Here is a 21,807-nt window from a genome sequence, read left to right on the forward strand (position 1 = left end):
TTTAATTCTGATCATTAATGTTATATTTAGTGTTGTGTGGCACTCTGTCAGAATTTGGACACAATCACTCCTGAACAAACCAAACGTGGTGATTTGGCAACTTTTTGTTGTTTATTGTTTCCTTGTATTACAAACTGGCTGATTTTTACTGTATATTGGCCTTTCTGATGCTCCGCTCTCTCTCTCCGTCTGTCAGTTCTTACGTGAGTCCAGAGCACCAATCGCTCCTGAACAAATATAATATGATGGTTTTGCAACTTTATGTTGTTTATTATTTCCTACGACTAAAAACTGGCTACAATATCTTACATTATAAACCTTATACTCTCTTCCCACCTGTTACATCCCCTGCTGTTTGCCTGCCAAACTCCTGTCCCAGCAGGCCACGCCCTTTTCCCCGCCCAGCTGAAGCAGGTGCAGCTGATCATCCATTGATGAGACCTCTTGTAACTGCACTCAAGGTCTGTCTGGTCATCTTGGTTGATAATTATGTGCTCGTGATACTCCTGTGAGAGGAAGTTGTTTGTCTGTGCAACGTTTGTTGATCTTCATTTGTTTGGTTTAGGTTGAAGTTGGCGATTTATTGATTTAACTGAACCCTTTAAAGTTTGTTGTAAGCCTTGCTCTTTTGGTTAAACAATTAGTGTTTAGTTTATTTTGTTGTAATAAATAACTAGGCTTAATAATTAAAAAGATCACCAATCCGATTACATGAATTTATTTTTTTTTTTTTAAGGTATAGACCAATTTCCTTCAGTGCTACCTGATACAGATTCATGGAAAATCAAACGTACCATGAATTTCCATGCAGTACCTGAACATAACATTTTATTTCAGTGTGTGTGGGGGTGTGGCCCTTTAACTACGAATGAATGCACTGGTCGCTTGACCAGTGTGCGGAATGAGGGAGCGTGTGTGAACGGAGCAGATGGATTAAAAGCTCTATGCCAGGGGTGGCCAATCCTGGTCCTCAAGAGCCACTATCCAGCATGTTCTAGATGTTTCCCTCTTCCAACACACCTGATTCAAATGATTAACTCATCAAGCTCTGCAGAAGCCTGATAACGATCCTGGTCATTTCAATCAGGTGTGTTGGAAAAGGGAAACATCTAGAACATGCTGGATAGTGGCTCTTGAGGACCAGGATTGGTCACCCCTGCTCTATGCCATTTTTCTTGAGTGATTGGCAAAATAAACGCTGCAGCTGTTGAAATAAACCGTAGTCCCATGTCATACTCAATGACTGCTGTGACGAGAGACCACACTGGAACTACATGAAGCCTCCATTAGCAGAGCAAACACATATATCCTGACTGTGGCATCGCAAAACTTGCTGTTGCTTATAGTCCGTATTCACATGTGCACAGCAGAGGTGGGGCGCACCCTGAAATGGACAGAAGTGGGCGGTATGAAAGCGAAAGTAAATGGGAGCGAATGACTCTGCTCTAGGACTCTCCCTTTTAACATGCATAATAAACAAATAAAGAAAACAAGCGTGCACACATACAAACACACAGAAGCTAACAGCAGACGCTGTCCCCGCTTTCAGAGCCAGTAAACTGGGGAAGAATTCTGGTGCTCAGCCGCTCCGCTCCAACCGAGAGACATTTTTGCCGTTTGCACATAGGTTTTCACCTTTGTGCACAAATGAGAGTGAAATACTATAAAGCCGTGTCACATAAAGCAAACAACTCTTTGGTGTGAGTGAGACGATAAAACAACGCAATGGGAGCTTCTACAGAAAGTTTCATCACGACAATGATGTCATTTATCGCATCGGTGAATTAAGACATTATAGCCAATCACGTTAATTTCGTAAAATGCAAAATATTGGTCGAGCCGATATCGTCGATCAGATTGGTGAAAAGCCTAAAATAAACACAACCTTATTTCTGAATTATATTTGTTTCCTTGCTTTTTATCCTGGTTTTGTTATTGTTCCTTTCCCATACACCACCATAAGGAACATAACACCGCCTTAAATGCATACGAGCCTGCACCACTCCTCGGTCCAGAATCTTCCATTTATTACCGGCATTTGCTTTTAATTTAGGCATACACCTTATTTTAGGCTTAAAAAATACAAAGAAATATTCAACAGATGTATGACTTTTGCTGTCACTCGCTCCTCATGTGTGCTTTCTCTTTCCCTTCATTGTTTTTGAATGTTCAATTCACAGAGATGTTCAGTGGCTGTGCCGGTTCAGTCATCCTACTGTAGTAGTGACTGTAATATTCTGAACTCCTGACCGTCCCTTTCACTGGACGCGTGCCGACTTACTGAAAAAATCCACACATAGACATATCCGTCATATTGGCTGTATCCCCAACTTTAAATGGCGTCCTATACGCTACAGTACCCAAGAGCAAATGTAAAGTAAAAGTCTTAGTAGTTAAAGCACAAGGGTAGAAGAGTTTTAGGTTTTTTACTGGGCTATAAAGAGCTACTACTACTATACTACTTGTATTGCATTTATTTTGCGACAACTATGCATGTTTTATTCTCACACGAAAATACATTCATAACTGTCAGCTGCTCTCTGTAAGGAAGTATAAGCTAGACTTTATTAGGAGGTAAGATATAAAAAGAGAGGCTGGTGTTACGCCTGAGTGAGGGGGGTTAGGGAGGACAGGACAAATAAGTGTGCAAAGAGAGGCATGTTTGAGCTGTTGGTGTAACGTGTTGTTACTAATGTGCGGAGGAGTGAAATTCACTGTGCCAGTGTAGTGACATACAGTATACAGAGAAAACGTCCCACTGCTGAGATATTGTGAAAGAAAAGAGGGAGTAGATGTGTGACTCCTAATGTAACAGAGCTATTTTTTGGGAGCAAACATTTCCATATTATGTCACGAGGAGACATGATTTGAGAAGCACTTCCAGTGGCTCCAGGGGGGCCAAATCTGGCTCTACCCAGGGCATGAGGCACCTTCCTCCGTGTCTGAGCCTTTTATATCTCAAGATATCATCGCAAATGCAATACATTTTTCAGCCTTAGTAAGAATGAAGTAAAAACACTTTCATGCATCCATTTATAGGACTCCACATCCCACAATGCTATGTGTGAAACTGCCAACAAAGGAAGTGTTTACACTGGAAATGAAAGCAAACTTTCAAGCTGCAATTTCAACCTTTTTCCCTTTCCTACAAGGCATACACTATTACTGTATCTAATAAAAAATATTGTGGGGAGCAGCTTTATCAGTCATAACATTAGAAGCACTAATATGAAGCTTTTACAGATATTTTAAAAATATATTTAATTAACTGAGCTTATCTAATACAGACCAGTAGTCTGACTGTTATGGAAAAAAAAACGTTTTTCTGAGTTCATACTGTAATGTTTATTTGGACAACAAAGGAGCAACTGCAGTTGAAAGCAGCAACAAGCAACACAATCAGAAGAAGGTCATCAGTTAGAGAGGTTACCAATTAAAGCACAACCTGTTGTTTGGTCCTTTTTAAGTAACCAATCTGAGTAAAGGAGCTTCAAAGCCACTTCATTTGATCAGAGACATGTGCTCATTTCCATCCCTGCCACTGAGCAGGAGATCTCTTCCAGTTTGAAGGTACCTTTTTCTCCCCATCGTCGCTGATGCTTGTTCACGTGGAATTGTTGGGTTTTTTCTTAACAATTTTATATTTTGTAGTCAGTGTTACGTGATGACTTATTGTTGTTATTAGTGCTATACAGTATAACTAAAGTTGAGCTGAGGAAGCAGTGTGAAGCGTTGGTCAATGTTCTGCTGGTAAACTTTGGTTCCTGAAGTCCATGTGGATGTTCTATTGAAGTTGAGCTCCTATAAAGCCTAATGCTATGTCTGATCCATCTTTAACAGCCACTGTTCTGTTGTTGAAGGGAAAATACTACTGTCTGTGGGGACATCGACACAGGGACAGGATATACTGTAGCTTAGTTTGGTCCACAACATTTTGACACTGAATCATAACTTACTTAAACATTTCTTTTTGAATTGCATGGGATGTTTTTTTATTGACTTATAACTACGTTAAAATGTTTTCACTGAAGTATTTGATAACTTTTATTTACAATTAAAAAAGCCCTCAAATGAGTTAATAATGGTAATTCAATATTAAGGTTGGCTCATTATACTGTACATTAACTCTAAAGTTTAAATGCCAAGAGGGAAGGAGCAGCAGGCTGTTTACAGCCTAACTGGAGACAGAAGGTATTGTAACTGAACTTGGTATGACATAAGGAGTGTGCACGAGGGCACCTGCTGGGATGAGACGAGCACGAGCTTCGAAAAGTGCTGAAGATGTAAGAATAAATGCTTAGACAAGCAAACTGGGTGGGTCCCATCAGCCAATGAGAAACCAAGGGGTCAAGGGGAGGCTCTTTGGGTTAAAGGATGGGTATTATGTAAAATAGACTTTTTATATAATGTTACTATGTCATTTCCTCATTAAAAACATGCCTGGAGTGTTGCCTTGGCTCATTCATGTATGTTTGAGTAATCTTTAAAAACTCTGACGGCAGCCATGTTACGTGCAAATACGCCCAAGTCCTCCTAGGAACGCCCCCACCTCCTAGAGACGCCTCAGACCTTTCGTCACCAGCCGAGTTACCACCCACCGCTCCACAGCAGAGCCCCTCCCTCTCCTACGTTCTCTTCCTTAGTTCAGCCCACAGCACCCACTTCTGCAGATTTAGCTTTTCATTTCATTATTTTAAATACTTTTTAAGAAACCTATGGCTTATGTTGTCTGTACTCATACCCCCCCCCCCCCCCCCCCCCCCCGCTTCCAGCTCCGTCAAAGCAGCTGCAGTAGCAGAAAACAGCTGAGATAACTGCGTGTTGATTGGTCTACTCTGCTCACTGTAGTAGTTGCCTGCCTTTTCAGATGACTGCATTAAAACAAGAGCTTACTGTATTTGAAAGTGGATTAATAAGTACACAGACACAAAGCAATGTACTATAGCGCCAGCAGCAGCAGCACGGGTAAGCATGTGTGTGCGTGTGCACGTGCGTGTGTGTGTCAGTGACAGGGAAGAAAGCTCTCCGTCCATACGTCAGCATTCCTCACTTTGATACTTGTTCTAATGTATTGTAGTGATGTAAAAATGTAGAAAGTAGCCAAATACAGCACACAGAAAAACAGAAGTAAACAAAATCCATGCGTGTTTGTATGAGTACTGAAGGGGGAGTGTTCATGGGCGCGTCAGACAAGCTTTGAGTTTCCTAAAGAGACAGAGGCGAAATCGAAGCATCATGAACCATGTGCAAGAGAGGGAAATTTATTTTAGGTTGTTATTAATATTTGCTGCATTTTCCAAAAAAATGTGGATAGCATAGTTATTTGAGTATGCTATAGAATGGTACTATGTGCCTGAAAAAAACATCACACCCCCCTTTAAGTGAACGGCTATAAAATTGTGTGAAATGAGGTCTTCTCTCGCAGACAAGCGGTTTGTTATTGTTACCTATACCAGTGTTTCTTAAACTTTTTTGGCTCTCGTACCCCTTTTTTCTTACTTCTGAATCCAAGTACCCCCTTTTTGTCCAATTACAACATTTTACTCATAATTCTGTGAAAAAAAACAACAATGGCGCATAATGATTGAATTACTGAGAGATCACACATTTTAAAGTATCTCATTTTATAAATAAGAAGAATGAAACAGTATTTAGTATTTAGTGTGTTTTTGTGAATTTCTGGTAATATTTACTATGATTATCATTTAAAAAAAAAAACATTATAAAACCCCATATTTTTAATGCTTTCATTTATTAATTTTCCTCTCTCTCTCTCTCTCTTTCTCTCTCTCAAGTCCCCCTGTAGTGCCATTGCGTACCCCTAAGTGTACACTTACCCCCATTTGAGAAACACCAATCTATACAATAAAAAACTGATGATCCGCTGAAAACTTTGAGTGGACGTCTTTTTGATTTGTGATGGATACTGACGAGATGGGGACCTCACGGTAAAAATATATAGGTGGATGTTTTGAAGTTAGAGATATCATATCCTTGTGTGGGAGGAGCTGGCGAGTGGAACCAGATCACCCAGAGACAATCTTCCATTCAAGCACTTGACCGAGATCAGACAACGTTGTCGTTAGACAGGCTGATTAAATCCACATCACTGTCTAGGTAACAAATGTTTCAAAGGACTTTGTTTTGTTCATATCTTTGTTTCATCTCTGTTCTACAGGACCCTGGAAACCAGAATAAAGTGAGACCTCAATGCTCTCTGGAGGATGACGCTCAGCAAATACAAACTTCAACCACAGAGCAAAGACTTCAACAGCGGAGTCAACCCGGAGTAAAACCCAAGTTACATGCATGTGATGAGTGTGGGAAGGCCTTTACCTTTAAATCACAGCTCACGAGACATCAACAAATCCATTCTGGATTTAAACCGTTCAGCTGTGATGAGTGTGATAAGTCTTTTGGGAGGAATTCTACTTTATTAACACATAAAGCCATTCATACTGGAATAAAGAAATTTGAATGTGATGAGTGTGGAAAGGCTTTTAACCAGAAGCAGCACCTAAAAAGCCATCAGCTTGTTCACAGTGGAGATAGACCACATACGTGTGATGAATGTGGGAAGGCCTTCACTAAGAAGAGCAACTTATTAGAGCATCAACGTATCCACAGCGAATCCAAACCGTACAGATGTGAGGAATGTGGAAAGGCTTTCAGTCATTCTGGAAACCTCACGCAGCATGTATTCATGCATCGTGGAATTAAAGCGAACAGATGTGAACAGTGTGGGAAGGCCTTTATTCAAAAATCTGATTTAACAAGGCACATGAAGACTCACTCCAGAGCAGAGTTGTATCACTGTGATTACTGTGGAAAAATATATTATTACAAACAAACCCTTACTGAACACCTGAGATCTCACACTGGACATGAATTGTGTCGCTGTGACCAGTGTGACAAAGCTTTTACAACATACCAGCAATTTAAACGTCACCAAATCAGCCACTCCTCAGAGAGGCCTCACAAATGTGACACATGTGGCAATTCCTACAAGGACAAATATGTCCTTAATCGCCACCAACAAATCCATGAGAAAAAACCTTTTGTTATAGTGGTTTTGGATCAATAATTGGAGACAGAGTCAAGATGTACGGTTGTTGTCAGATGCAAAAACAGGGTTTATTGTCAAAGGTTCCAGTTGAGAACGTGCAATTTGATGATCTTAGATCATGAAGGATTAGAATGTGAAAACAATCTGTCATAGCGCTGAGATCATAGAACAGGCTTTTGTGCAAAAGTGAAGACATTAAAGAAACTCTCCCTCGGTAATATGGCAGAGGATTGATACCCACCCCGAGCCCGACGGGACCTAATGGTACACTTACATACTGACAATCTGTCCACCTAAAGAAATATACAACCTATAAACTCATTAAAAAAACATCTGAAATGACCTTCAATCTCTCGAAAACCCCACATAAAAAGAATATTCTATAGAAACCTGTATTCAAGTGAATTAGTTAGTCAGTGCAGTTAGTCAATACCTCAATTTAAGTTTTGATCTTAGTACATAAAACAAAAAATAGGAGTTTAACACCGGTATGTGTATATATATATATATATATATATATATATATATATATACACACTGTATTGGGAGGGAAAAGTTGTATAACTTTGTGACCTCCATCTGTAAAAACTAACATCAATAAGTGATCTCATTACAAATTTTTCAATTATTCAGCCATCGTCAGTCCAGTTCATGTCAAAGATTTAATCTAAAACAAGCTCATTTATCATTTAATTATGATGCAAAAAGTCTGAGTAATCAAATATCTATGTATTTCCCTAATTAGTGAGGATGCAGGAGGCAAGAGAAATATACATATTCATCAACATTTAAGTTCATATGTGAGTTTGTAACCTATGGCCAATTTTTATCTCTCTTTCCTTGGCAGGTTGATAGAAAACTATGACTTACAAATACTTGTGAAAATATATATCTTAACTATCACAGATAAACCAATAACTGCAAGTACATTGTGTCTGATTCATGAAAGTGCTTATTGTACTTGTAATTGCACATGCTCAGGGTACTATTATGAATTGCACACTGCCCTAAAATACATTTATAGATAATTGTTAAGTGTTTCGATTCCAGCAGCCCTTTCCTCAGATCTTTAGTGAATGACTATAGTGCTGCTAGGTTCCTTATGTGAGACAGTATATTAATCCATGATTGACTGGATTCTATAAAAAATGACAATTGCAGAAAATACAGACTTTCTAAAAGACCCCAGACAGTCACCCCTGGACACTTCTCTTGTTCTATTATTCCTCCTTATAAAATATTTTAGGAGAGGTGGAGATACAGTAATCCATTTGAGATTTTGTAACCCAGGACTGACTCTGCATCTTTTCTTAGATTTTCCCAGTTTTTGTCAAGTTTTGGATTTGAAAATAAGGGAAATTTTCTGGCGCCCACTACGAGCCGTACCGCCCGCTCAACCAAGCTCCAGTATTTCTTATAGTTTAATATAGGTGTACAAGAAATCTAAAAACCCACTTATCAACCACTTACTAAATATAATTATGTGATTATAATCAGGTAGGTCAACCTTTATTAACATTGAAATGCTGTGAACATTCCTACTAGAGCTGGATGATATGGACAAAAACTCATATCTCAATATTTTTTCTCAAAATGGTGAAATATGATATAAATCTAGATAATTTTAGTTCAAATAAAGTCTGACCAGAAAAACAATTCTGGGTTAAATTTGCTGATGCAAAATGCCACACAGCGACATTTATTAACAAACAGCTGCACAACATGTGACACTCATTAATCATCTAACTGAGCTTTACATGTTGTTCTGAGAAGTAAAATCAGCGACTCCTAAAACTAGTATTTTGTTTCACATGATATATGAAATATTATAGTTTTCTATATCACCAAAATAAAAAACTCGATACATCATGAATCTCGATATATCGCCCAGCCCTAATTTATAAAACAGCCTAAATAAAAACATAAATGTGTATATGAAGCACATGTGTTTATTTAATATACTTACAGTTTATATACAAGTCAACACGTTACATATTTACTGTTAATTTCACGTTGCTTGTCTTTAAGTTAGACATTAACATTTTATTTTCTTACATAATTTCTTATAATTTCTCATGCTCACTCATGTGGTTCTCTGGTATTCAATAATGACTTATTAGACACATTTGTTACAGACTTTACATTATTTAACACTTTTTAAAGCAGTGTATATTTGTGGAGCTTGTGATTGGATGATTTTTCATGTTGACTTACGTCGTTCCTTCCGCTGTGGTAGACGTTAAAATCTCAGTTATTAATCTAACAAAACTGCTGCTCTTTATGAAGTTAAACTCTCTGTCACATTTCACAATGTATTTACACCAGTTCTCTGTTTTTTGCTTCATTCATCATCTCTATTCTGAGTTGTTTCCAGGTTTGTTGCCGCTGTCGGCACTAATCTCGCGAGAACTGCCACTCAGGACATTTCAGATTTCAGTTCTCGCGAGGCTAGTGACGGCATTCAGTTTAGTGAGGCATCTTTGAATTATTATCACATTGAAATACGGGATATTTACGGGAAAATACTAATATGGGAAGATGGCGGGAAAGAGGGGTAAAATACAGGAGTTTCCCGGGCCAAAATGGGATACTTGACAGGTATGAGTATATGTTGGGCTTTTTAATTTCCTTTATACTATTAATGCTTTTTTTAATAAAAAAAAGCTTCAACTGTTTTACATGTGGTTTTGTTTGTCAATATCCAGCTAGTGATAACATAATTTAAATGAGACATAATCATTGAATTGAAATAAAGAAAATCTTGTGTAAGCACTCAGTTAATGATTATGATAAGAGTGTAAAAACACTTCTTTTCTTTTTTTTTTGGTTTTTTTTTTTCAGACATTAAGTGTAAGAATAGTAGTAGGAGGAAGGCTGAAACTGTCAAGCAAAGGTAAAGAGCAACATCTACAGTACTCTTACACTTATTGTTTGAAAAAAGAACTAAAAAATGTCTACAGTAGTAAGAAGACATGATGAACGTTTTTGAGCACTTCATCTTATTCCTTAATCATAACTTATATCTACATGTGTTAATGGTATAAGGTTGCTGTTCCTGGCCTAATGTGTTGCTTCCTGTACAAGACTTTCACTAAGGTCCTGAATGTTCCTCAGTATCTGATTAGACTTTGTACTTGTAGACATGTCGACACATGTATCTTACTGTATAAATTGGAGACAGACTGGCTGTTGAACAGGGAAACTTTAAGAAGCAGCACCAGGTTGTATTCACAAACTTTGTCTCAACTTTGCAAGTTTATTAAATTGCATCAAGGACACTTCTTCTCCGTGCTTTTTCTTTCTTTTTTTTTTATGGTAAATTATCCTCTAATCTAATAATGGTCCGTTGTGAGCCGCATGTTGCAACTTTGTTCTCCAGTGGATCAATGGGCCTGAAGGTCTGCACAGCGAGGAAGCTTTTCCCTCTGTTTGTTTGTTAGTTTGTTTGTTTGTAATCTTTATTTCGAACATGAGACAGTGAAATCAACACAACAAAACAAAAAAGTAATAATCCGTAGTAAATAAATATTATATATATATTTATTTACTACGAATTATTACATATATATATATATATCAATCATTATCATTAACATGCTCGAAAAGGACTAGGAAGAAGTTTAAAAACGTATTTAATCCTACCCTATAAATGTATACACACATGAATACACACACGCACACACTTAATTTCTTATGTACAACTCTACATGATTGTCAATATGTAATATAGTAACATATTTAATGTTTATCAATGTACGCTAATATAATGATAATTACACCTGGGTTTATAAATTAATATTTCAGTGTCAACATATCAAATATTCATAGAAATAAAAACCAAACAAAATTTCAGAAATAGATACATAAATATATATATAACTCAGAGCCACCTATCTCCACCCCGAGAGCAACCACAGATTTTTTTATATTTATTTTTTTTATTTTTTTTTTTTTCTACTTGTCTGCACATGCTGTCAAAGGTCAACACTACAAGAAGTGCAATCATTATGAGACAGCAATGCATGTTTTGTTATTGCAATAAAATAAATTGATTTATTTTATTGCTTAATTGTGACCATCACCAGCCCTCCCTAAGGAAGGGTAAGAAATCTTTTATTATAGGGAGGATATAAAAAGGGAGAGCAGTGTTACACCTAGGTGGAGAGGGAGGGGGAAGGGAGCAGGAAGGAGAGACTCAAGGTAGGAAATAGAAAGGGTGGGGAAGAATAGATTATTTTACAGTGAGAATGAGATGTGAAGTTGTAAAACATATTGTGCTTATTATGTTGTGTAATCAACCCAGTATGGTGACAAGTGTGAAGCTTAGCTATAATAATGGTGGCTGTGGACAGGGGGAAGGAGTGAGTGGTAGTATCTAGAGCAGGTATTTGGGATTAACGTGTCTAAATTTAAGCCCAGTATGAGTTTTATCTCACATCCCAGTGCCAGTGCATCGTAAACCAGTATATGTGCAAAAACCGCTACTGCAAACACAGGAACTGCCCCGGGCCTGCAGATGCAGCCAGGCCGGCAGAAAGAGTGGGGGCCAAGGAGCCCCAGGCCACCCCCCACGGCAGAGCAGCCCCCTAGTCTGAACCAGAACAAAGAGGTCAGAACACATTACTCCAGTTTTAAAGTCTTTACACTGGCTCCCAGTCAGCCTCAGAATAGACTTTAAAGTTCTGCTGCTGGTGTATAAATCTGTGAATGGGTTTGGTCCAGAATACATCAGTGACATGTTAGTCAGGTATGAACCCAGCAGGTCTCTCAGATCTATGGACACAGGTCAGATAGTGGAGCCCAGAGCTCACAGTAAACATGGTGATGCTGCTTTTAGTTGTTATGCTGCAAAAAAGTGGAACAAACTGCCAGCAGAGCTGAAGCCAGCATCACATGTGAACATTTTTAAATCAAAGTTGAAGGCACTTTTTTTCTCTATTGCGTATGATTGAGAGAGAGATTTTTAGTCATGTTGTTGATGTCATGATGATTTTACTGATGATTTTAATTGATTTTATTGATGATTTTAATTGATTTTACTGATGATTTTAAATGTTCTTATTGATTTTAAACAATTGAATGTTTTATCATGTAAAGCACATTGAGTTGCCTTGAGTATGAAATGGGCTATACAAATAAAGTTGCCTTGCCTTGCCTTGCCTAGATGCCCCCGAGATCCCAAGCCGAGAAGCAGCCACCACCCCCCACGCACACATCCAAGGAAGCCCCAAGCAGCCGAGCACCGAGCTCATCCCGCCACCGACCCCAACCCCCAACCCCAAGGCCCCCCGCTAGCATCCCGCCCCCCTCACCCACCCACACTCAAGCACCCAACCCCCCGAGGGGAGGGCCCAGAGAGCCCCCCCGCCCGGGACCCCAGCAGAGGAGCCAAGGCTCCCTCCGGCGAGCCCAGAGAAAGCAGGGACCGGACCCCAGGCCAGAAGGACCCGGAAGGGAAGCAGCACCAAGAGCAATGCCCCCAGCGATGACGACCACGCCCGTAGCAGTCTAGGGTACCAAGAGGACGCTGCAAGTCACCCCGCCGGCCCCCAGGCGCACCGACAGAGCACCCCAGAGCGCACCAGATCACTTTTCCTTGATGCCGCCTGCGCGATGAGCCCTAGACAGCCCCCCACCCCCCAACCACCAAAGGGCACAGCCACACCGCAGAGCCCGGCTCCCAGGGCGCCGCCCAAGCCGGGGCCACCCGGCGCCGCACCCGCAGGCATAGTAGGGCGCGGCCCGCACCACCAGTCCTGAACTTTGGAAGGAGCAGTCCGTTGCTGATCAGGCTCATTTGGTTGATGATGACTGTGTGCAGAGGGTGGTTGGCATCGTCCATAATGTCCAGCACTTTGTCCAGTGTTCTCCTCTCTGCCACCATCACCAGAGTCCAGCTTCATGCCAACCACAGAGCCTTCCCTCCTGATCTGTTGTTCAACCTGGACAGGTCCTTTTTTGAGGTGCTTCCCCCAGCACACCACTGTGTAGAAGTGGACGCTGGCTACCACAGACTGGTAGAACATCCACAGGCGTTTCCTGCAGATGTTGAATGACCGCAGCCTACTCAGGAAGTACTGCCTGCTCTGTCCCTTCTTGACCAGGTGGTTAGTGTGGGTTGCCCAGTCCAGTTTGTTGTCCAGCCACAGCCCAAGGTACTTGTAAGAGTTTGCAACCTCCACATCAGCTCCCTCAATCAGAACTGGTCGCAGTCTTGGTCTGGACTTCCTAAAGTCTTGACCTCCTTTGTCTTTGTGGTCTTGAGCTGTAGATGGTTGGTGCAGCTCCAAACAACAAAGTCCCTCACCAGGTTTCTGTACTTTTCCTCTCTGTCGTCCCTGATGCACCCAACAATGGCTGTGTTATCAATGAAGTTCTGTGTCAAAGGTCAGAGATGTAACAGAAGTCCGAGGTGTACAGGGTGAAGAGAAGAGGAGCCAGCACCGTTCCTTGGGGCGCTTTGATGCTGCTGATCACAGTGTCAGACGTGGTGTCCTTCAGCCTGACATACTGTGGCCTGTTGGTGAGGTAGCTGGAGATCCAGGAAACCAGGTAGGGATCCACTTGCATTCTGTTCAGTTTGTTCTGAAGCAACAAGGGCTGGATGGTGTTGAAGGCGCTCAAGAAATCCAAAAACAGAACCCCCACTGCGCCACCTCCCATGTGCACCAGGCCATCCATGTGTACCTGCCAACCTAACTTTCACTAAACTCATCTATTTTCAGTAGTTAGATGTAGTGGCATGTGTGACGTGAGTGAAACTGCAGTAATCAGGTGACCTTCATTATGTAGCACCGTCTACGTAACATGTAAACACTTAGATCTGACTCAGAGCGTAACACTACAGTCACTACAACGCTATGAACAGGTGTCGTAACACAGACTGTAACCGGACTAAATGGTGGTCCGTTATACACTCAACACTTACATACCTGCACACATGTACACGCCTGCACGCATGTCACGTAAACGGTGATCGATAGTGAAGCGCATCTGATCGGCGTGTGTGTGAGACTCTACCTGGGACTCTAACCTCCTCCGTTGGTTCTCTCTCACACACGCACTGCGGAGAACACAAACCGAAAGTGAGCTGTCTAGTGAAATAGATATAGATGGTAAACTAGCGACCCCTCACACTCTGAGGTCAAAAGCTGAATAGGTTTCTCTTCTTGGCCGTTCAGAAGTGAAATAAAAATAAATATAAATATTTTGAAATGACCAAATTACTCCAAAATAACAGATGCACACACTCGGGGTATTTGGAAGCCATTGACAAAGTTTCAGGTTGAACAGGCACCGCGTCGGGGAGATAATAGTTTAGACTAGTGCAGTGCCCGTAGGAACTATGTCTTGCTATAGAAATGTGGGAGGTTAAGTATGGATGGTTTACATGGGAGCTTTATTTCTTCTTTAATTCAGAATAAAAGTTAAATCTTCTTTAAACTGACCTTATAAACACTTAATTCCTAATGCACATTTACTTCTGAATAAAACACATGCACACATACACACATGTGGATAGCACCCCGGGCTGCTGCGGCGCCTCCACCCTTTTTTGTATAATTATTGTTTTTTTTTTTTTTTTTGGTGTATTTTCGTGCATTTCTGTTGTCATTTTAGTGTATTTAGTTTAGTGTATTTTGAGTCATTTTCATGTTTTTGTTGTTGTTTGGTGTATTTTTCTGTAATATATGTTTTTTGGAACCATTTTGTGTGTTTTTGGAGCCTTTTAGTATATTTTTGTGCATTTCTGTTGTCATTTTGTGTACTTCCTGTATAAATAATGTTTAGTTTTTTGTTTTACATCATTTGTGCATTTCTTGTATAATCATTGTTTTTTGTTGCCTTAAGTAGTGTGATTCTGGAATCATTTTATATCTTTTTTTAGTGTAGTTTTTTGCATTTCTGTTGTCTTTTGTGTATTTTTTTGTATAAATATTTAGTTTTGTGTATTTGAGTAATTTTCATATTTTTGTTGTTTTTCTGTAATGTATGTTTTTTGGAGTCATGTGTATTGTTCTTATCTTTCAGTTGTCTTTTTGTGCATTTTTTGAGTTTTATTTTACTCATTTAGTATATTTTTATTATAAATACCGTGTGTGTTCTGTGAAATGTTTGAGACGCTGATAACCAAACTCCATAGCGATTGTAGCGCCAATCAGAAAAACAACCAAACTGCGCAAAACAACACGTAAAGCTCCAAACTACATGAGTGAGTAAGTATATTAAAGTATTATCTACAATTCGGCTGTCTTTTTAAAAAAAAACAAAAATCATTGTTTACCTTCGAACCGAGTGGTCAGAGCTTAGCTTCCATGCACGGCACCACAGAGAATCCACAGTTTTCCAGATGGAGAATTGAACAGGTTGAGGTCAATATCGACTCTAGTGAAATAGAGTCGGTATTGAACAATTACACGGACAGTTATATGGTTTAAACCAGTGATTCTCAACTGGTGGGTCGGGACCCAAAAGTGGGTCGCAGACCTGTACTGGGTGGGTTGCGGACAGCTGGTCAAAAATAAATTAATACTTAATACCTCTCATGTTGGACTTGTCTTTTATTTTGAAATAAACTTTTCTTTTGACAGGCATGCTGTGAAATGTATGTTACACAGGAAAATATATAGATTTATGTTTTAAAAAAGATTATATACATGTGTTTTCAACAGCTATTTTAGAAAGAATTAATTTGGTTGGTTGAATTCTAAAAAAACTGGGTCACGATTTAATGACCGCAGTAAAATGTGGGTCCCAAGGTGAGACCATTTGAGAACCACTGGTTTAAACAATGGGAAACGTGTCTGCAAAAGACTCATCAGTGGCTGACGGTTTCAAATGATATGTTCAGAGAGCTCCCGTGTTTGAGATGCTAACAATAGCATGGCACAGGAGGAAGTGGAGTCTGCCGTGGCTCACACACACAAACATCAGTGACTAACATCAGGCCCAATAGGGCTAGTATATCAGTGCGAGCGCGGCTGTTCAGACGCTCCTCTCCCCTCTCCGGTTTAAAACTATCTCACTCGTGTGTTTACAGTCCGCGTCTGCTTGGCTGTGTGCGCAAGTGACTCTTGCTCAGGTGAGAAGCTGTGTAGTGAAATAGATATAGATGGTGCGCTAGCGCCACCTCACACCCTGAGGTCAAAAGCTGAATAGGTTTCACTTAACATGCCGTCCAGATGTGAAATGAAATTAAAATATACATTTTGAATTGACCAAATTACTCCAAAATAACAGGTGCACACACTTGGGGTATTTTGGAGCTGGACATAATTATAATCAAATGAGTCATTGACATAATTGCGAAACACTTACCCATATTTTCAATTTATTTTTTAAAACTGGCAAGTTTCCGGATCAGATGAAAGTAGCCAAAGTTACTCCCATCCACAAAAGTGGTGCAAAAGATCAATTTGTGAATTACAGACCCATATCAATCATACCTCAATTCTGTAAAATATTAGTAAAACTTTATACAGATAGACTTGACAAATTTATTGATAAATACAATGTAATAAATGATAGCCAACATGGATTTAGAAAAAGCAGATCACTGGAACTAGCACTGATAGAACTTATGGAGGAAATCACAAACAATATTGATAGGAAAAAGTTTTCAGTGTGAATTTTTATAGACTTAAAGAAAGTAATTGACACGATGGATCATAACATACATAAAAAATATGGAATTAGAGGAATTGCTTGGATAGAATTTTATTTAACAAATAAAAAACAGTATGTTGAATTTGTGACAGCACAGGTCCAAGTGTGGCAGTATAGTGTGCGGTGTCCCACAGGGATCTGTGCTGGGACCTAAATTGTTTCTACTATATTAATAAATATATATAATATATTTATTAATAATATAATAATATTATTATCTATAATAAAAACTAAAATTATGTTTTTTGGAAAGCGTGACATAAATCGGCAAATGCAAATAAAAAATGACAATATTGTCATTGAAAGAGTCTAATCTACTGTACTCTTATTTTACTCCATTTAACGTACTCTGAGGTGCAGGGAAACACGTTTAAAATTAACACAGAAGTATTATGTAAAATACAAAAAAAGCAATTAGAATTGTTATTTTTGCTGGATATCGAGAACATACAAATGCACTTTCTCCATTCAAAAATATAAAATTTTTGGAACTTGTAAAATTCTGCACAAATCTATTTATTTTTAAAGTGAAACAAAATCAGCTTCCAGCAAATATTCAAAAAATGTTTTGTTCGAGAGAAGGAAAGAACAACCTGAGAGGCAATAAAAATCTGAAAAAACAGTATTCTCAAACTACTCAAAAGTTTGTGTGTTACTAGATGTGGAGTGGATACATGGAATGTTTTAGATTTAGACTGTAAAAATGTGGTACAGTTCCAAAAACTTTATAACAATCACCGTCTTCAAAAATACTCAGAAAAAGAAAGTGGCTAATTACTCATGCAAACATGTGCTTTTTCACCTTAAGTGCACAACCCTAAATGATTACATACCTTTGTTCCTTTTGCCTTTTGCTTTTTGTTTTGCCTTTTGTCTTTTTATCTTGGTTTGTACAACCATAAACGCTAATACATTATACTCTAGTTCATCAGCTGAGATCAAGACCACAAACAATAATACATGTTATGCTTTGTTTTTTTTTTTTTTGTTTTTTTTTTGTGGATATGAATTGTGTAAATACAGCACTATAAAATGAAGCAAGAGAGGTAGGATTTCTTAAAAGTTCTTTGAACTTCCACCTACTCCTTTTGAGTGGCATCTTTGTATTATTTTCCTTCTGTAATCTTTGTTTTTATTGATATGCTTCTCAAATGAATTCAATAAAAAAAAGATAAGAAAGGTGTTTCTTTGATGTACAAAACCCTTGAGGTGTATATACTGTACACTGAACAAAAATATAAACGCAACACTTTTGTTCCTGCTCCCATTTTTCATGAGCTGAACTCAAAGACCTAAAACATTTTCAATATACACAAAAGTCCTATTTCTCACAAAAATTGTTCACAAATGTGTCTAAATCAGTGTTTGTGAGCACTTGTCCTATGCAGAGATAATCCATCCCACCAATCACATGATTATTGCACAGCTGTGCCTAATGCTGCATTCAATTGCACTCAGAACCCGGAAAGATTCGGGTAGTCAATTTCGACCTCCGAGGTAAAAGCGTTTTATTCAGTAAGCTCAGAAACCATGACTGGCCATAGCAAGCTGATGTTTGTTTTCATATTTTTCGAAGAGCAAAAATGCTTGCTGGGGAAATATATTAGCTCCTTGGATAAGAGAGAAAGAAAGAGAGAAACGTCCTACACTTTAAATAAGACTTAAACGCACCAGCGGGTGAATCCTGCATGCTTCTTAGAGTCATAGACTGTTGAGAGTGCATTCAACTATACGGTACCATTATTAACGCAGAGCGGAGTTCAGATGAACATAGTAGGGATGGAAATACCACTACAGCGTTATTCTGCACTTTTAGTAACACACATGCCAAATTAGACGGCACATAAAAGTAAAAGTTGAGGAGAAAGTGACTGTTTACGTCTAACAGTGGGTGCTGCCATTTTGCTAAAATGGTCATTCCGACCGTCTCGGGGTGCTAGGATCTTGCCAAGTCAAGTCGGGGTTCCAAACTCAAGGGCCGTTTTTTTTCCACTTTCGTTTTGTTCTGTCGGACTCTTCCGGGTGCAATCAAATGCAGCATCAGGCTGGCCACAATAAAAGGCCACTCTAAAAATGTTCAATTTAATCACACAACACAATGCCACAGCCGTCTCCAAAAACGTTTCAGATAATTTAGCAATACATCCAACCGGCCTCACAAGGGCAGACCATGTGTAACCACACCAGCCCAGCACCTCCACATCCAGCATGTTCACCTCCATGATCGTCTGAGACCAGCCACATGGACAGCTGCTGCAACAATCAGTTTGCATAACCAAATAATTTCTACACAAACTGTCAGAAACCATCTCAGGGAAGCTCATCTGCATGCTCATTGTCCTCATCGGGGTCTCCACCTGATTGCAGGACATGTCACCCATTGAGCATGTTTGGGATGCTCTGGATCGGCATATACGACAACGTGTTCCAGTTCCTGCCAATATCCAGCATATTTGCACAGCCATTGTTTACGTCATCAAAGAAATGTCACGTACAGTGGGGCAAAAAAGTATTTAGTCAGCCACCAATTGGGCAAGTTTTCCCACTTAAAAAGTTGAGAGAGGCCTATAATTTTCATCACAGGTATACCTCAACTATGAGAGACAAAATAAGAAAAAAAATCCAGAAAATCACATTATAGGATTTTTAATGAATTTATTGGTAAATCCATCAGTAAAATAAGTAATTGGTCACCTACAAACAAGCAAGATTTCTGGCTCTCACAGACCTGTAACTTCTTCTTAAAGAGGCTCCTCTGTCCTCCACTTGTTACCTGTATTAATGGCACCTGTTTGAACTCGTTATCAGTATAAAAGACACCTGTCCACAACCGCAGTCACACTCCAAACTCCACTATGGCCAAGACCAAAGAGCTGTCAAAGCACACCAGAAACAAAATTGTAAACCTGCACCAGGCTGGGAAGACTGAATCTGCAACAGGTAAACAGCTTGGTGTGAAGAAATCAACTGTGGGAGCAATTATTAGAAAATGGAAGACATACAAGACCACTGATAATCTCCCTCTATCTGGGGCTCCACGCAAGATCTCACCCCGTGGGGTCAAAATGATCACAAGAACAGTGAGCAAAAATCCCAGAACCACACGAGGGACCTAGTGAATGACCTGCAGAGAGCTGGGACCAAAGTAACAAAGGCTGCCATCAGTAACTCAAATCCTGCAGTGCCAGACGTGTCCCTCTGCTTAAGCCACTACATGTCCGGGCCCGTCTGAAGTTTGCTAGAGAGCATTTGGATGATCCAGAAGAGGATTGGGTGAATGTCATATGGTCAGATGAAACCAAAATAGAACTTTTTGGTAAAAATTCAACTGTTTGGAGGAGAAAGAACACCATACCTACTGTATGCCATGTATCGTGAGATTTTGAGTGAAAACCTCTTTCCATCAGCAAGGGCATTGAAGATGAAATGTGGCTGGGTCTTTCTGCACGACAATGATCCCAAACACACCTCCCGGGCAACGAAGGAGTGGCTTCGTAAGAAGCATTTCAAGGTCCTGGAGTGGCCTAGCCGGTCTCCAGATCTCAACCCCATAGAAAATCTTTGGAGGAAATTGAAAGTCATAAAATATCACTGCTCGAGAGGAGATCTGCATGGAGGAATGGGCCAAAATACCAGCAACAGTGTGTGAAGACCTACAGAAAACATTTGACCTCTGTCATTGTCAACAAAGGGTACATTACAAAGTATTGAGATTAACTTTTGTTATTGACCAAATACTTATTTTCCACCATAATTTACAAATAAATTCATTAAAAATCCTGCAATGTCATTTTCTGGATTTTTTTCCTTTCCTCATCTTGTCTCTCATAGTTGAGGTATACCTATGATGAAAATTACAGGCTTCTCTCATCTTTTTAAGTGAGAGAACTTGCACAATTGGTGGCTGACTAAATACTTTTTTGCCCCACTGTATCTGCCAGTACCAATTAGAACCATGGGCTTCAATGTGAGATGCTGGGATCACGAAAAAGGAGGAACAAGCTTAAACCAGACGCTATTTCCACCCTATTTTCCCAGAAAACATCCCAACCGGTTCGTCATTTTAGTATGAGCTGTGCCGAGAAGAAACAACAACAACAGGTATGTAAGCACTGCACAACCACCCGTGCCCGGGCTGCGCCTGCTCATATTTGCTCTGTCGGAGAAATTCCATCAAACGGCTGCTCCGGTGTGTTGATGTGTCTTCTTTCACTGCAACTACCAAGTCAAATTCCTCGTATTGTTCTAAACTGTACCTGGTCAATAAAGCTGATTCTGATTCTGATTCTGATTTATGAAAGATAATAAGTTGCTCTTTACAGCCAGTGTCGGTACATTGTGGTAATTTTACTCACACGTAACGGAAACATTAAAGATGCTGCTTTGTTTTGACAAAATTGACACGTGGAACAGAGAGAACCAAGTGAGTGAGAAAGAGAGAAATTAAAACAGACCAAATAACGTTGGATTTATTAAAAATGAAAGACTCTCTGATGATAAAAACCCACCATGAATGGAGGTTCAAAGGGATTTAAAAACAAAGGAGGAAACTGAGCCTATAAAGGAAAGATCAGTTTAATTTCTGGATCAATAAATGTCATTCCTATTTTTGTGGAGCTAGTCTTTGTGTACATTAATATAAGTGTAAATACAATAGATGCTTTTAATGTGTGAGACAGTTTAGGACAGAGTATTTGTGTGTTTGTTTAAACTTTGTGTGTCTGTGTCCATCTGAGCATATTTATCTCCATCACTTTCAGTTTTCCTTTTGATGAACATGACATTATCTAACTCTTCTATTATTTCTTCTTCTTTAAGTCCATGCAGAGTGGACACGCCCCTCCCTGGACATTAAAACCATGAGCTGATCCTAGTTTCCATCATCTGATCTAGACCCATCACTTCTACAGACAACAGACAGAATAAAGCTCAGAGTCAACATGGGAACATGGGATGTGCTTATTTATTGAAATGTATATTAAATGATTATTTAATTTTCTGTAATTTTATTTTCTAGGAGATGTTTTTAATTGTTTCAATAATTTAGAGACTTAAGGAAGGTTTACATGATATGT

General features: G+C 39.4%; 1 protein-coding gene across 3 annotated transcripts in view; it reads left to right on the forward strand.

Moving 5' to 3' along the window:
- LOC114479762 (zinc finger protein 525-like) overlaps positions 1-8,515 on the forward strand; it is a 40,178-nt gene extending 31,663 nt beyond the window's left edge. For 2 of the 3 annotated variants that reach the window (XM_028473607.1, XM_028473608.1), the window contains one exon: positions 6,179-8,515. In XM_028473607.1, coding sequence (XP_028329408.1) covers positions 6,179-7,084 — 906 coding nt within the window. In that variant the 3' untranslated portion in view covers positions 7,085-8,515. The remainder of the gene's footprint in view (positions 1-6,178) is intronic. The other variant, XM_028473609.1, reaches the window with a different exon arrangement.
- The last annotated feature ends 13,292 nt before the right edge of the window (positions 8,516-21,807 follow it).

This window comes from Gouania willdenowi, chromosome 17 (genome assembly GCF_900634775.1).
Source record: "Gouania willdenowi chromosome 17, fGouWil2.1, whole genome shotgun sequence".
NCBI lineage: Eukaryota > Metazoa > Chordata > Actinopteri > Blenniiformes > Gobiesocidae > Gouania > Gouania willdenowi.